General features: G+C 39.9%; 2 protein-coding genes across 4 annotated transcripts; both read left to right on the top strand.

Annotated features, from left to right (window-relative positions):
- Positions 1-562: 562 nt before the first annotated feature.
- LOC306926660 (complement C1q-like protein 4) lies at positions 563-3,783 on the top strand. Its single transcript, XM_079506045.1, has 3 exons — positions 563-958; positions 1,422-1,550; positions 3,488-3,783. The coding sequence occupies exons 1-3, from the start codon at positions 703-705 to the stop codon at positions 3,769-3,771; spliced, it is 669 nt and encodes a 222-aa protein (XP_079362171.1). The 5' UTR covers positions 563-702; the 3' UTR covers positions 3,772-3,783.
- A 2,322-nt stretch (positions 3,784-6,105) lies between these two features.
- On the top strand, positions 6,106-14,757 carry LOC306926659 (flavin-containing monooxygenase 5-like). 3 transcript variants are annotated; one of them, XM_079506042.1, is made up of 11 exons: positions 6,106-6,346; positions 7,333-7,471; positions 8,461-8,649; positions 9,685-9,850; positions 11,497-11,570; positions 12,012-12,080; positions 12,209-12,405; positions 12,554-12,701; positions 12,989-13,196; positions 13,299-13,371; positions 13,468-14,757. In XM_079506042.1, exons 2-11 carry the CDS (start codon positions 7,340-7,342, stop codon positions 13,883-13,885), a joined length of 1,674 nt encoding a protein of 557 aa, XP_079362168.1. In that variant the 5' UTR covers positions 6,106-6,346; positions 7,333-7,339; the 3' UTR covers positions 13,886-14,757. The 3 variants fall into 3 exon arrangements, with proteins under 3 accessions (XP_079362168.1, XP_079362169.1, XP_079362170.1); XM_079506043.1 differs by lacking the exon at positions 6,106-6,346 and adding an exon at positions 6,386-6,499; XM_079506044.1 differs by lacking the exon at positions 6,106-6,346 and adding an exon at positions 7,013-7,120.
- The last annotated feature ends 1,185 nt before the right edge of the window (positions 14,758-15,942 follow it).

Below are 15,942 nucleotides of genomic sequence, written 5' to 3'. Positions count from 1 at the left end.
TGGGTGACCAATTGACCATAGCAACCATGCTCACGTAAACTAACAAAGCCAGCCACTGTATATATTTCTTTTCCCTTTTTACCTCCTTTTTGATGAATTCCTGTTCTGTCTATAGAAGTGTCTATTTGTACGTCTCTAAATGTTTTGATGATTTGAACATGGTGGACCCTGTTGGAAACAAGTGTAATGCTTAATTGGGTCGTCCACTCACAGTTAACAGCCTTTGTATTGAGTTTGTGCTTGAAATGTACTGTAATTCTGCAAACTGTTAATAAATTCTTCAATCAATCAATCAATCAATGGTTTACACCACTCAAAAAGTGTATCCAATGCTAAGAATAAATTCACTGCCCGAGCCTTTTGGAGTGTAAACAATCAAACACATTGTGTAAAAGAACGTTTGTATTGATGGTTATGGTTATATGACACTATTCTCTTACTCAGAGACAAGCTCCATTTATCCTGCCTCTATTTTCCTGAACATCTGAACATAACAAGTCACACTCTGAACTCAGCAATGCAGAAAACACCAGAAATACTGTATACATTAAATATATTAGCACCCATTCTTTTCAGAGCCAAGAAAGACATGCAACCTTGCCAGCTCTTATCGTGTACCACATGTTGGAGTTCTCAGATGACTTTACTGTATTTAGCTTCTAGTTTCCACTGGATCAACGAGCCGTATCCAGTGCGTGAGTAATGAGAATAAAAGGCTGCATGTTATCCGTAGTGACTCAGACACTCAGTACTTTCAGAATGAAGGGTCCTCTGGCTTTGTTTGTTCTACTGTTCTGTCTGTCTGCAGAGGCTGGGGTCCAGGGAGAGAGGGCCAGGTTGAACCAGGTTGAACGGATTCCTCCACACCCGACATCATTCTTCACCGAGTTGAAGGATCTGAAGAACTTAGTGACCGATCTGCAGGTGGAAGTGGCCGAACTGAAGAGACAGAATGCAGGTATTCTACCTTCATGTTTTAAAAAGCAGAACACTAATACTGTGATATATTCCTGAGACGTGCATAGAAATGAAAAATATCTGAAACAAGTAATCCAAATGAATTTTGAATCAGTGTCCATCTGCAAGAGAACAGATTTGAAAAATTCTGCACAATGAGTACTATAACTTTTGATACTAAGTGCCAGGGGGTGGACACCAGTTTTGGTCCTGGGTGCCACTTTTCCCATTATAAATAAAAGAAAGAAAATGTAATTCTATTGTGCATGTCATGTGCATGTCATCACCTGCACACCAGATCAGAGGAATTTTCAAATTATTTTTTTTGCTCGTCTTAACGTCCCTGGCAATCAGTACATAGTTAGAATCAGCTCGTCTTAACGTCCCTGGCACTTAAACTGAGGTATTGGCTTAAAGGTATAATATATGGTTTTATATTTGATATTATGCTCTTGTGTTGACAGAGCAACCAAAGGTGGCCTTCTCCGCTGGTTTGACAGATTCTGGAAGCGTTGGACCATTTGATTCTGATCACACTCTGGTCTACACCAAGATCTTCACTAACATCGGCAAGGCATACAATCCAGCTACAGGTATGTGGCGGTTAAGTCATGTCAATGAACTTTACAGAATCAATTGGCTCTCACCAACTATTACTACAGCTTTGTTGCTGCATCAGGCAGAAACCTTATGTATCTCCATTTTTCAACTTGTAACGTAGATTTTTCTGCCCTTGATGCCCTCCTTTGTCACACAACAGTGTCATGCAAAAGTTGTGAAAATAGCAGATCTACAAGCTCACGTGTCATGACGACGCAATGCATTGTGAGCTTGTAGAACTGCTATTTTCATGATTTCTGAATGTTTTTGCTATGGTTGTGCAATGGATCCATTCATTGGAACAGGCTGTTTTTTTCCCATTTCCATTGTTTCCTCAAAAACAACAGTCTATCAGACAAAATAATTACAATAATATAAATAAGTTGTGTGTTTCCCATTGAAATCATATAGGCTGGATGGGATGAGAGAATTGGTTCTAAATTGACAATGCGTTAAAATCATTACCATGATCGCAGAATAAACTTTTGGTGGTGAAAAAAAAAACATTTTTTACTTAGTAAAAACATCTTCAATATCAAAATCAAAATGTACTTCAGTAAAAGTAAAAAAGTATTGGCTTCAAAATGTACTTAAAGTACCAAAGGTTTTACTGTAGCACTCATTGTGCAGAATGTCCCATTTCAAGTTTTCAATGTATAATAAATAATAATCTTTTGTATATTTTGTAAATAATCGATCTACAAGCTCACAATGTGTCGCATTGCGATGTGATGCATCGTGAGCTTGTAAATCGGCTATTTTCCAATGGCCAATATGGATGAAGTGGTTAATATATGTTTTGTAATAATAATCAAAATCTTCATTAACTAAAGTTTTAAAATGATATAAGTGGAGTAAAGTACAATAATTGGATCTAAGATGTAGTGGAGTAGAAGTAAAAGTATTGGAAATACTCAAGTGAAGTACAAATCTACAGTACTTAAGTGTGTGTGTGTGTGTGTGTGTGTGTGTGTGTGTGTGTGTGTGTGTGTGTGTGTGTGTGTGTGTGTGTGTGTGTGTGTGTGTGTGTGTGTGTGTGTGTGTGTTAAGGCTGTACCCTAGCCCTGTTTTTAGGACTCGAACTTCAGCAGGAATTTTCGAGCGAACCTTCGAACCATTCATTTCTAATTAATTTGAAAAATAACCTTCGAGCTCCGAACCTCGGCGGGGGGGGTGGGAGCACTGAAATGCCCCCCTGATTATTAATAACATCTAAACATGTAACATGTAAACACAACATGAACATAGTACTCTCATTATGCATATCGCATATCGCAGAAAAACTAAAAAAATGAATGGTTCAAGCCCATTAATTAAGATTCGAGTGCCAACCCTAACGAGCGAAGGTTTGAACCCCGAATGTCCGGGGACAGCCTTAGTGTGTGTGTGTGTGTGTGTGTGTGTGTGTGTGTGTGTGTGTGTGTGTGTGTGTGTGTGTGTGTGTGTGTGTGTGTGTGTGTGTGAGTGTAGTCTCCATTGTGGTCCACTCCATTGGTGTGAGACAGAGGCATAATTTATATTATACACCCTTGATACTCTCATTCCTAATGCTGCGTTCACACTGGCAGATACAAAGATACAGCCTACCACATTTTCAATGGAAGCCAGCGACATGAAGATGCAAAGACACATCCGACGTTTGTAGGTGCTGCAACAGCTACAAAGCTACAAAAACATTGAGCTGGTTTCAACTTCAGCTACAAAGACGCAAAGCTACAAATCGGCTGTGTAGCTTTGCATCTTTGTATCTTTTGAATCTGCCCATGTGAACGCAGCATAAGGGGTTGAGATTCCATTGAATTGGCTTTCACATTAAGTGAAATCTTGCCGTTTTGTTTTTCCATCATTTCACTCCTCTCCTCTCCTCTCCTCTCCTCTCCTCTCCTCTCCTCTCCTCTCCTCTCCTCTCCTCTCCTCTCCTCTCCTCTAGGCGTCTTCTCAGCGCCAGTGAAAGGCGTCTACCACTTCGGGTTTACTGCAGCTGCCGGTATATCACCGATGTCGATAGATATCATGATGTTCAAAAATGAGCAGAGACTGTTGTATAACTTCGGATACAATAGTCATTCATGGTATGAATACATAACCAATGGACTCATGGTAGAGCTGGACAAGGGGGACACTGTTGACATGCGTTTACCCAGTGGGTTCAGGCTCTATGACGACACCGGCAACCACAACATGTTTAGTGGTTACCTGGTTTTTCCTATGTAACCTGATGAATTTAATACATATATAGGACCACAATGGAAACATCGTGGTCCTATTTTAGCATGATTGTATAAATGTACCTCTGTACCTTTTTCAAACTGTTAATAAAGTATTAAATCAAACACTGGTATTGGTAACATTACATTTACCGTTCTGATCATCTTGTCTCTCAGGTCTGTATCAGGCCATAATATCTCATCAATGTCACATAACATGTTTGATACACCAGTGGTTCTCAACCTTTTCAGGCTGTGAGTGTGACCCCCCAAAATAATCATATTTGAACCGGAGACCCCGGCCACCACTCTGACAAGCATTTGGAATTGTAAGAGTTGAGGCATTCATTTTTGTTTGACTCGGTTCCACAGATAAATATTGTGAAAATAGCAGATCTACAAGCTCACCTCGCAATGCTCCAGTACATGTGCCACTGAGCTCTTCCACGGCTGTGTATTCATTCACAGTAGTCAATATATTTTGTTAATTTAGTCTTTAATTTAGTATTTCAGTGTTTAATTATAATGGCCATTTATCAGGGGTGAGACTCAAGGTCAGAAAGTGCCTTAAAGGACCACTTCACCACTTTTCAACTTCTCTTCCTATAATTGGTCCTAACTAATGTTCATGATAAAATAATTTATTTCCTACTCAGTCTGTGTCTCATGGGAGGACTGTGGGCAGTTCAGAAACCCGTCCACCAGTGACATCATCGATGGTGAATCCAAGCTAATAGAAACGGCAGGCTTTCTTTTCCTGAAAAGTTGCAATGCAAAAGTTGAAGCCATCGTTCTCACGATAATAAAAATCTAAATATATTTTAAAACAAATCTTGTTTAAAAAAAATCTGCCTAATGATGATGTCACTGGTGGACGGGTGTCCGAACTGCCCAAAGCCCTCCTATGAGACACAGACTGAGTAGGAAAAAATGGTGGTGTTTTATCATGAACATTAGTGAGGACCAATTATATGAAGAGATGTTGAAAAGTGGTGAAGTGGTCCTTTAACTAAAGCTGACACGGCTAAGAAATTTGAAGATGCACTACATATCCACCCACAATACTAGTTTATGTATAAACTAATTGACGAAGGCGGCTAACACTAAGGATATTTTGGTTACACACCGGCATTCTGAAGCCCGCTATTCTGACGCACTGCCATTCTGACCTTTCTAATAGTGACTATTTCAAACACAAAGTGTTTTTCTTTTTTTTTACCTGGGAGTCATATTAATTTTGTATTCATCTTTAGGGCCCCAAATCATACCCTAGAAAGCACTAGTGTCTATTTCAAATACAAAGCATTTTTTTCATATTTTGACGGCAGTATGCCTGTCATAATTTCCCTATCTAATTATTGGACGGTATATTAGGATGTTGATATTCATTTTATATTCATCTTATAGGGCCCCAAATCACAGCTTAGAGTATGAGTGTCTACTTTAAACACAAAGTGTTGTTTGACTGCTGTCAGCAGCTGTCATAATTTCACCCTCCCTATCTAAGTATTGGACAGTATGCTGATATTGATTTTGTAATCATCTTTAACTCACCAAATTATACCCTAGAAAGTACTAGTGTCTACCTGAAACACAGTGTTTTTAGATGGGAGTGTAATTATGACAGGAGCACCTGTCAGAATCACCAGAGCACCTGTTAAATGTTAATGACAAATAATGTATGATTATGGGTTAAGAGTTTAGGAATTGGTTTAGTTTCGAATGCGTTGTACATCATGATCTTAAGATCATTTGTGCTAGAAGGCATGCACTTAATTCATCATGTGAACTCAAATATTAATTATTAGCTTGTAGATCTTTTTTTTTAAATGTTTTTTTGTGGCTTTCGCCTTTTATTTTTTTATATTTTTCATGGAGGGACAGACAATAGGCTGACAGGAAATGGGGAGAGATGGGGGGAAGACATGCAGTAAAGGCCGTCGGGATCGGGAGTCGAACCCGCGGCACACTGCCAAACTGGATTACCAGCCAAGGTGCCTGGACCATTGATGAAAGCAATAAGGTAACACTGTGTATTTGCTCGGTACATGAGTATTGTCTTATTTAATGAAGCAACGTTTCGGTCCCTCCGGACCTTCCTCAGGCATCGACATGCCTATGAGGAAGGTCCGGAGGGACCGAAACGTTGCTTCATTAAATAAAGTACAGTAGGCCTACAGAGCACAGTACAGCACAGTAAAGTAACTATAACAACAAATGTATAGTTGCAACTAGCACCGCTCAGTTCACACAGGTGTGGTTTTTTTTCATTTAATTTGGAAAGCACTTTAGGTCAACTCCTGTTATTTGTTTGTACGGCCCCAAGATGTCGCTGTTAAGCAGGACATCGTCTAGATATTGTGCGTTAACCTAGTGTCCCCAGACTTGTAGAGTTTTGGACATTGACCCAAATTGCAGTTTGCTTGGATTGTGTTGTAAATGCGTCCGTCCTAACTGTAACTTAACTGGCGAGCAGCTGAGCGTCTGAGCCAATAAAGTTCAGCCTCCCAAGTTTTTTCCCTTTAATATTCCGCCCGCCCACCATCACACTCATCACTGTTGTTTTCTTCGGATTGAAACAGGTAGGCCTACTGTAGGTACCGTAACTCATTATTTACGACAATGATATGTCGTCCGATTTCAGTGTCACCTAGTGCAGCACTGTCAAATGTGAATTTGGTTACAACCAAGTAGTATCTGTTCTTCATTAGGCTACACGAGCCAGATATTTTTGCGTAGGTTACATTGATTTGCGACGAGCGGACTACTGTAGTTGTGTAGGCTACTCTATTATATAAGAAAAAACAACCAAACATAGGGCGACACCATGTGCTTAAAAAAATACATTGCGGATCAAAATGTCTGCAGACCTGTTATCAATCTCGATATTTGCAATTCCTGTGTCTGTTGTTATTCGCGCGACGTGAGTCTGTTTAGAACTTCTAGCGCTTTCTCGTAAACATCCACATCGTTTAACCGTCCACACCCTGCTAATAGTGCTTACTACTCTACAATGGACTTCTGCAGAGATCTTAATGCGTAATTGTTTTGCAAATACAAAAAAGTAATCAAATGGACGCATATGTCCAAAACCAGAAGAGTTTGACTTGTCGTGAAAGTCTCTCTAAATGCAGTGGTGGAAACTAATAAAGTACATTTACTCAAGTAGCATTTTAGGATTTTGGAGTATTTTAAAATTTCAGTAGGCTACTTTTACGTCTAACATCTTTTAAATCCACTATAATTATTTGAAAACGTAATGACTATACTCACTATAGTTACTTTTCAGATATAAATTATTATATATATAAACGCCTCGCGATGAGCTTGTACATCTGCTATTTGCAAACATTTTAGTAGGCTATTTTTACTTTTCGCCTTTACGTACATTTTGATGCCAATACTGCCTACTTTTACTCAAGTAACATTTTGAACACAGGCCTTTTACTTGCAACAAGAGTATTTTTATATTGTGGTACTACTGGTAGCCTATATTGTGACTTTTACTTACCTCTTCCATCACTGCTCTAAATCTACGACCAACCTTGGCTGAACTGAACCCCCGAAGGTGCACCATGTCCCGGCGTGTAGCGATCATCGGCGGCGGCAGCTCGGGTCTGACCTGCATCAAGGCCTGCCTGGATGAGGGACTGGAACCTGTCTGCTTCGAGAGCAGTGACGACATTGGTGGTCTGTGGAGGTTTAAGGTGAGTCACTCACAACAACATTTAGAAGTAATAATAATAATAAAGCTTTATTTGTATATTGTATAGCACCTTTTAAGAGCAGGTCCCAAAGTCCTTAACAGAACGCTATGTGTGTGTGTGTGTGTGTGTGTACATTTCAAGTAAATGTAAAAAAACATCAAAAATAGCAGATGTTGGCCTACAATGTATAAAATATGGATAAAGTGATTAAAATGATTGTGATGTTGTATTAACTACTTTTGCTGGGGACCCCCTGGAACCCCTTCAAGGACCCCTGGGGGTCCCCGGACGCTACTTTGAGAACCACTGTTCTGGTCAATGGCATTGTAAAAATGTCTCTTGACCCTTGACCCACTTACGTATCATTATTATCATTATCTACGGTACTTAGTTCAGACTAATGGGTAGGCCCCCCATTATCTTACGCTTCTTATTGCCCTGCTAGATACGGCATAGGCCTACAATCAAGCAGTGCAGATTGATATGAGCAGGTGCTCTGAGCCTTTGATTAAACAGTGGTCTGTTATTGAGTTCAGCGGTCATTATTAAAACGCAACTGAATTCAGTGATTGACCAGTCAGAATCTATCCGTCAACTTGGCCACAGAGGCACAGACCCTCATTTCATTGATTTTTTTGGGGGTGGGTATCAAACTAGAAGGATGTAGGTGCACGGGCCGGCTCCAAATAGTTAACCCATTTTGACCTGAGATCAGATTCTAAAAATGTCTTCTAAATCCTGACAGTTTTCTGAAAAAGCTATGTTTCTATGTCAGTCGTTCTTCGATTTTCAAAAATAGCAGATCTACAAGCTCATAGCGCGCGCGCTATGAGCTTGTAGATCTGCTATTTTTCAATAGCTAAAGCATAACATAATGCAAACACCAAAAGGGGTTCCCACCCCAAAATGAGTTAAAGATAAAGAGAAGCACTTTCAGAACCACTGATTGATCTATGTTGCAGTGATCTCTCTTCATATCCTAACTGTAGGAGAACCCAGAGGCGGACAGGGCCAGCATCTACCCCTCTGTCATCATCAACACCTCCAAGGAGATGATGTGTTTCAGTGACTATCCAATCCCTGCACACTACCCCAACTACATGCACAACTCCCTCATCATGGACTACTTCCGGATGTACGCGGCTCACTTCCAGCTCACCAAGTACATACGCTTCAATGTGAGCAGCCAGCAGGACACATGGAACACCCTGCAGTAACAAGTTTGACTAGAGCTATTTTATGCCCTTGAAATACTGTAGGTGCCATTGGAACTGTAGGTTCCAATGGCACAATAATTATATGAACAATCAAAAATCACATCCGTGTGAAATGAGTCATCCTACATCAATTTATGTTAGCGGACATTTGACATTGCTACATAAGGTGGTCCCTTATTGGCCAAGCGCTCCCACCAACATGTGATTGGTTAGCCGATTTGCTCGTTTACATATGACGTGAGTTTTCCCTTCAATGTCAATGGCGTTTAATGTTTTGATGTTTAATTTATGTCATATTTAGCGGACATTTGACCGGAATTCCCCTTTCATTGTCAATGGCAAATCTTGAGACGTGTGGGGACAAAAGCTGTTTATTAGAAGGGGTTAGAGCCCCTTAAAAATGACCCGCACAGGCACACACTGCCAGCTTGGGGCAGTAGGCCTACATTTATTAGAAGCAACTTTCGGCCCTCACATCCTTCTGATTTCTACTCAGCTGTGTGCCGAAAATATCAGATCTACAAGCTCACAACAGCGAGACGAGACACATTGTGAGCTTGTAGATCGGCTACTTTCGGAGCGTGACACCTGCACACACAACCAAGCATAACATGACTTGTCTGTTCTACTGGATCTCTTCTCCACTAGTCCCTCCCTAACATTTTAGTCATAGTTTTTTTTGCAATTTTGCACAGATTCAAATATTGTATTTTCTTGTGTAATATGGCAGTCTATTAGGAATCTAATATCACTATGGATCTGTAACTCAGAGTGTACAAATGGACTAAATTAACACAAATTGGGGTCCCAGATTGGGACCCCAATTTTTTTGGGACCCCAATTTTTTTTTATGGGACTCCCAGAGATAAAAATGCTATTAAAATTGGATTCTACGTCCCACTATGCATATCAAGCCTTGAAATGTATACGGTTGAGAATCACTGTTGTATAACCAGCAAAGTCTGAGTGTTCTTTATTCTGCCTCTCTGTTGTCAGACCAAAGTCGTGCAGGTGAAGCAGAGACATGATTTCTCTTGTTCAGGCCAGTGGGATGTGGAGACAGAGACCCATGATGGAAAGAAGGAGAAGCACATCTATGATGCTGTGATGGTCTGCATTGGACACCACTGTCACCCCAACATTCCTCTCCAAGACTTCCCTGGTATCACTCCCTGACAATGAACCAGTTCCCATGAGACCCAAAAGATCATTTTGGTGTCTCCCCGGGACCCAAACTTAGAAAAACAACATTATGAATTAATAACCTTAAGCCAAAACTTTTAAGATGAAATGGCCAATTTACAAGCTCACAATACATTGCGATGCAACTTGTACATATTTTTATTTCTTTATGTAATTTATTCTGACAAAATGTTAGAATATTTATTTATTTTTACGTAAAAAGGGCATATTTACTCGCAAACCATGAAAATGTTTGTTTGGAAAACACTGATGTAAACCATTCAAAATGGAGACTAAGACAGTGTTTTGTTAACATCAAGTCCAAAGTTTGTTTGTATCTTTCCATTTGTCATACAAACTGCTTCATGGGACGTGCATACTTATGATACACTATACCTACAAGAATTGTGAATTAATAGCTTACAAATCATTGTTTAGCTATGGTTGGGGAAATATTAATTAAGACTTCAATATTATTTGAAAAACAATCTTAGCCATTGTTTGTAAGATTCTCATCACAACACTGTTGTATATTTCATACTCGGCAGTTTACAAAACTGAAAGATCAGGAAACTGAAGGATCACATTTGGATCCATGTGAAAATAATATTAACAGTAAAGGGAATGGGTGGGGTGGGTCACAAGTTAACAACCTAAATACAAACAATTGTATCTGCTCAAACTAGTAGGTGTGCCATTGGCCTCACCTTATCTTAGATTTTCTATTACAACTGTGGCCTATAGTTCACCACATGAACGACTACAATGCTGTTATGAGGTCACTCAACATGTGAAATCTCACCCTTAACATAATGAGCTTTTCTGAAGCCTGAATTACCGGTATACTTAGGCTTGTAAATTGGTCATTTTTGGCATGCAACACTAGTACTTAGAATGTGTTGCAATTAGAGGTGCTTCGATCAGGTTTTAGCGATTACCGATTGTTTTTCTCACGATCGGTCGATACCGATCATGTGCGTAGTGGGAAATTTTGAATATTTCCAAAATTATTAAACTCACGTCAAAACTGTTCCTGTGTGGGGAGGAAGGGGAGAATGTTTAGGCTTGTCACAAAGATGCAAAACGATATTATACTATATATCTGATTGACTTTTATACCACTGGATATTTTATACCAATTGGTATAAAAGATTGGTTTCTCCAGATCGGGTCATTTGCTGATCACTGATTGAGTCATTTGGAGTGAAAATTGGCCGATCACCTATCAGTAGTTGCAGATAACCCATTTAGGCCCGACATCGAAATTAAAAAAATGTCTTCTAAATCATGACAGTTTTCTGAAATATCTATGTTTCTATATCAGTGGTGCTCAATATTTCATGTCAAGGACCCCAAAAATTATATGTAATTGGCCGCCGACCCCCATGTGAAAGATTTGAGCGGCACTCGGTGCCGCGCTATGAGCTTGTAGATCTGCTATTTTTCAATAGCTAAAGTATAACATAATGCTTAAAACACCAAAAGGGGTTCCTGCCCAAAATGGGTTAAGTATGACATGTTGCAGGCTTGTAGATCTTCTATTTTTGTTAGGAAAGGGGCAGTGCTAGTGTACTAATGTACTACTAACACTAATACTAAAATATCAACTGTACTTTTATCTTTCAGGAATTGACACATTCAAAGGAAAGTACTTTCACAGCCGGGACTACAAGACTGCAGAGCAATGGAGGAATAAAAAGGTTTTGTTTTTGTTTCCCCCCCTAGATTTCTGTTGTTTTGTGTGCTCTATTTCTTAATGTCATACTTTCTGCCGTAATCTGCACTCACCTCTTCAGACTCCACCTTGGCCCGTAGCACTTGCCCTAGCCTTGATGACCTTGCAGGCTTACATAAAGATTAAAATTACATTTATTATAATTATGTTATTTAGACAGATGCCAGGTTCATCTGTTGACCTGGCATCGTATAGTTTGTATAGTTTGAATGTATAGATTTATTTAATTTATTTAGACTATTTACTAACTATACTATAGACTATTTATTTACTATTTAGACTGATGATACGTTTTTGGTTATGATGCTAGATTACGATCTATGCATTTGATGTATTATCTCATGTTTACCTTCCTTACGATAAGTCGTTAATTGTAAATTGTACTTTGTGTTACCTGTCACCACAGGTTGTGGTGATTGGAATTGGGAATTCTGGAGGAGACATTGCCGTTGAGCTAAGCAGAGTTACCAAGCAGGTTTGTAAAAAAAATCGATGCTTTGATTTCACAGGCATGCACACAATAATGTCATTTTAGCCTGATTCAATTCAATCAGGTATTTTTTGTGATTCTGGTTGATCCCTCTTCTCATCTTTTTTTCCCAGCTTTACCTGAGCACTCGACGGGGTGCCTGGATTTTAAACCGAGTGGGAGACAACGGGTTTCCCTTAGATTTGCAGTTCAACAGGGTGGTAGAATTTTTGAAGTATTTCCTCCCCTTTGGCTTTTTCTGCAGTATAGTAGAGAACAGACTCAACCAAAGATTCTGCCACAGTCTGTACAACCTGAAGCCAAAACACAGGTATTTTCTGCATATGTTATGTATTACAGCTACAACAAAGCTTATGAAAACAAAGTGCTTTAGTATATAGTATGTAGTCATGTTTTTCAGAGTATGTGTGATCAGACTTCAGTATCTTTATTTATTAATCTATTAACACAAATATCAGGGTGTTCAGTCAGCATCCCACGGTGAACGATGAGCTGCCCAACCGCATTCTATCTGGAACTGTTCAGGTGAAACCCAACATCCGCCAAATTCAGGGATCCACTGTGGAATTTGAGGATGGGAGTGTGGCGGAAGACATTGACTTGGTGGTACGTGTAACTAATAACATAAAAACGTGTGTGTGTAAGTGTGTGTGTGTGTGTGCAACCTGTTGTCTTTCTCAAGGACACTTTGACGAGTGGTTGGTTGAACCGGAACCTTCCAATTCTCTGACAGCCACTCTACTACCTCCCGTGTAGTCTGTCGAGACAGACTGTTGTTCTTCAAAGGAAAAGAGGGCACTGTTTTGCCTTTATTTTTTGACGATGGGTTCTCAGATTGCCTCCTGTGTGACTGCTGTTCATCGATGTACTCTACTGTACCTTCTGTCTTGCAGGTATTTGCCACAGGTTACAGCTTCTCTTTTCCATTCCTGGAATCACATGTGCTCCCAGTGTCTGGAAACAAGGCATCTCTGTACAAATACGTATTCCCCCCTGAATTGGATCGCCCCACATTGGCTGTTATTGGCCTGGTACAGCCGCTGGGAGCCATCATGCCCATCTCTGAGATGCAAGCCAGATTGGCCACACGTGTCTTTAAAGGTGATGCAGGATGTACCTCTTTTATATCACGCTACTATGCTTCAAAAATGCTACAGGAGTAATGAGGAAGTTCATTCTGTAAATTCTGACTTCACCACACAGGCTGCAATAAGCTTCCTTCAGTGGCTGCCATGCTTAAGGATGTGAAATGCAATCAGGAGGCCATGGCTAAAAGGTAGATGGAGTGGATTTACTGAATTCAGTTTCTTAGGATGGAAAAGATGTCAAATGGTCCTGTCTAATCCAGGTTTACCTCTGAACTTTATTTCAGGTACGTCACTAGTAACAGGCACACCATCCAGGTTGACTACATCTCCTACATGGATGGGTTAGCAGAACTCTTAGGGGTCCGACCCAATGTTCTTGGGTCGCTACTGATGGATCCCAGGCTGGGCCTGAGTATGTTGGTGGGTCCTTGCACCCCATACCAGTACCGACTAAGAGGGCCAGGAAAGTGGGCTGGGGCCCGTCAGGCCATCCTTACTCAGTGGGAGAGGGTTGCTCAACCCCTGAAGACGAGACCAACTGATCAATTCCATGAGCCGAAGCGCTCTGTGATGCTTCCCTTGGTTCTGTCAGCCACTGCCCTTGTGCTGGCTGCATATTACAACAGCAACAGCCTCCCAACTTTCCTACAGGAGCCAGCTGCTCTGCTGGACAGGATAAAGGTCTATCTGCCTGGACAGTAACCTGCAATTAATTAACCTGCTTGACTCGGATGAACCCAGGTGATCATTGTATAACAAAAGCCCTAACTTGTGTAATAATTAACTGACTAATGTTCTCTTTAAAATTACATACATAAGGAAATGTCGCCATCTACTGCCAACTGCAGTCTGAGCAATGCTATGCATGCATTATGCATACAAATTGTACATTTCTCTTCACTGTTTAGCATTTGGCTACAGTGAACTTTCTAGCCAAATGAAATGTTGTAAAGGGAATGTTTTTAAATGTCTTGTGTATAGTTTTGTCAAACTGCATAATTGTTGCTGAGTACAGATTCCAAATGTTATATACAATAAATAATTTAGGTTAATATTTTTGTGTCATATGGAAGGCAAAATGAAATTCTCTGGCAGACTTTTCTGCAACGTTGTTATGATTTTTCTTTTGATCTAATCTGACATTTAGGCAAATATATTTTGACTTTGATTTCAATATTGACTATAAGACTAAAAAATGATTAATTCACAAAGAAATCGCAGAGCAGATAATGTCACGATTACAGGTCATAGTCACATGAAAAGATAATTCTGGATGTCTCGTCCCAAAGGTATCCAGCAACTAGGGTTAATGCCATTTACTCTGATCTTCCACTTTGTAAGTTGCTCTGAGCATCTGCTAATCCTGTCTGTTTTCAGCCATAGTCCTTGTATTGCAGGTTCTAGCAGAGATTTTGAACAAAATAAAACATAGGGGATTTCTTATTTGATACACTGGAAAAACATTTGTGGTTTAAAATGAAATGTCCTTATCTGTGTTTATCCTGAAATAGCATGCATGGGATAGTTGCATATCCACTACGTACATAATAATATTGTACTTACCTACTATATTTAATGTCATGTTTGGATTTGTATACACATTGATGGAAGTAACTAAAATGTACTCTAGTATTCGTGTAAAAGTTACTTTTCTCGTTCAATAGGCTATTTCCATTGCACGCTATAGCCTACCTTATACTCCATGCACTATATTTCCAACATCTTTGTCTTTTGAGTCTTCCCTATGGTGCCCAGATTTCCTGTATTCAACAAAGGGATTCATACAACAGTAATGCTGCTCAGTGCACTGATGCTTTAGTAGCCTAAATCAGTCATACTATAGGCCTATTTTTGACCGGTGTGTATGGTGGTAAAAAAAATCCAATGCCAATTCCTATTCAAGTCAATGGCAAAATAAATTACTATGGTGTCATGTAGGTCGGTGGATCCCCAGGTGTCCTTGAGGGAGTTCCAGGGGGAACCAAATGGGCCCTAACAGGGCCATTTGGTTCCATTTCAATCAATCCAAACTCAGCCGTAGCCAAAAGAAGACATACAAACAATTGAAAAACATACAAAACAATTAAATACAGGAGTTCATAAAAATCTAAACTCTCATAAAAGAAACTATAAAAGGCACCCATACCAGTGTTTCCACATAAAAGAGCTGTATCTCACAGCGCTAAACCTGGGATTGGTCAACACCTTAATCACGTGATTACGTGACCCATCAAGTCTACATTTAAAACCATAGATATTATATCATATATGTCTATGTTTAAAACTGTACATGAGGTTTCTCAAGAGAGCCTGGAAGGTGGTTAGACCAGAGTCGCAGAATAGCTGACTAGCACTGCCACCCCTAGGCTTCATCAGGAGAATCCTGAGAGCATCATTATAGGCTACCTTAAGCTTGCGCAGGCTCTCTTTGTACACTCTCAGAGTTAAATTAACATTGATTTTACAATATAAATTGTGGGTCCCAGAAAGACCCAGAGATAGAAATGCCATTACATGGGGTTCTGTAGACTAATGCTTGTCAAACTGGGGGTCCTTGAAATTATACTGGTTGAGAATCACTGCTAGAGCTGTAAAACTCTTCTCTTATGGGGGTCCTTAGCGTATATTTTCAAATGGGGGTCCGTGGGCTAATGAGTATCATTTTGGGGGTCCTTAGACATGAAAATGTTTAGTTGCAGCAGATCAACTCATCAAAGGCACTGAAATTTGTTCTGCTTCTATTTACTTTTACATTATAT

Source organism: Electrona antarctica (genome assembly GCF_951216825.1).
Source record: "Electrona antarctica genome assembly, chromosome: 7".
Classification (NCBI taxonomy): domain Eukaryota; kingdom Metazoa; phylum Chordata; class Actinopteri; order Myctophiformes; family Myctophidae; genus Electrona; species Electrona antarctica.
The sequence above is the reverse complement of the archived record's forward strand: the minus strand, read 5'-3'. Positions and strand labels throughout refer to the sequence as shown.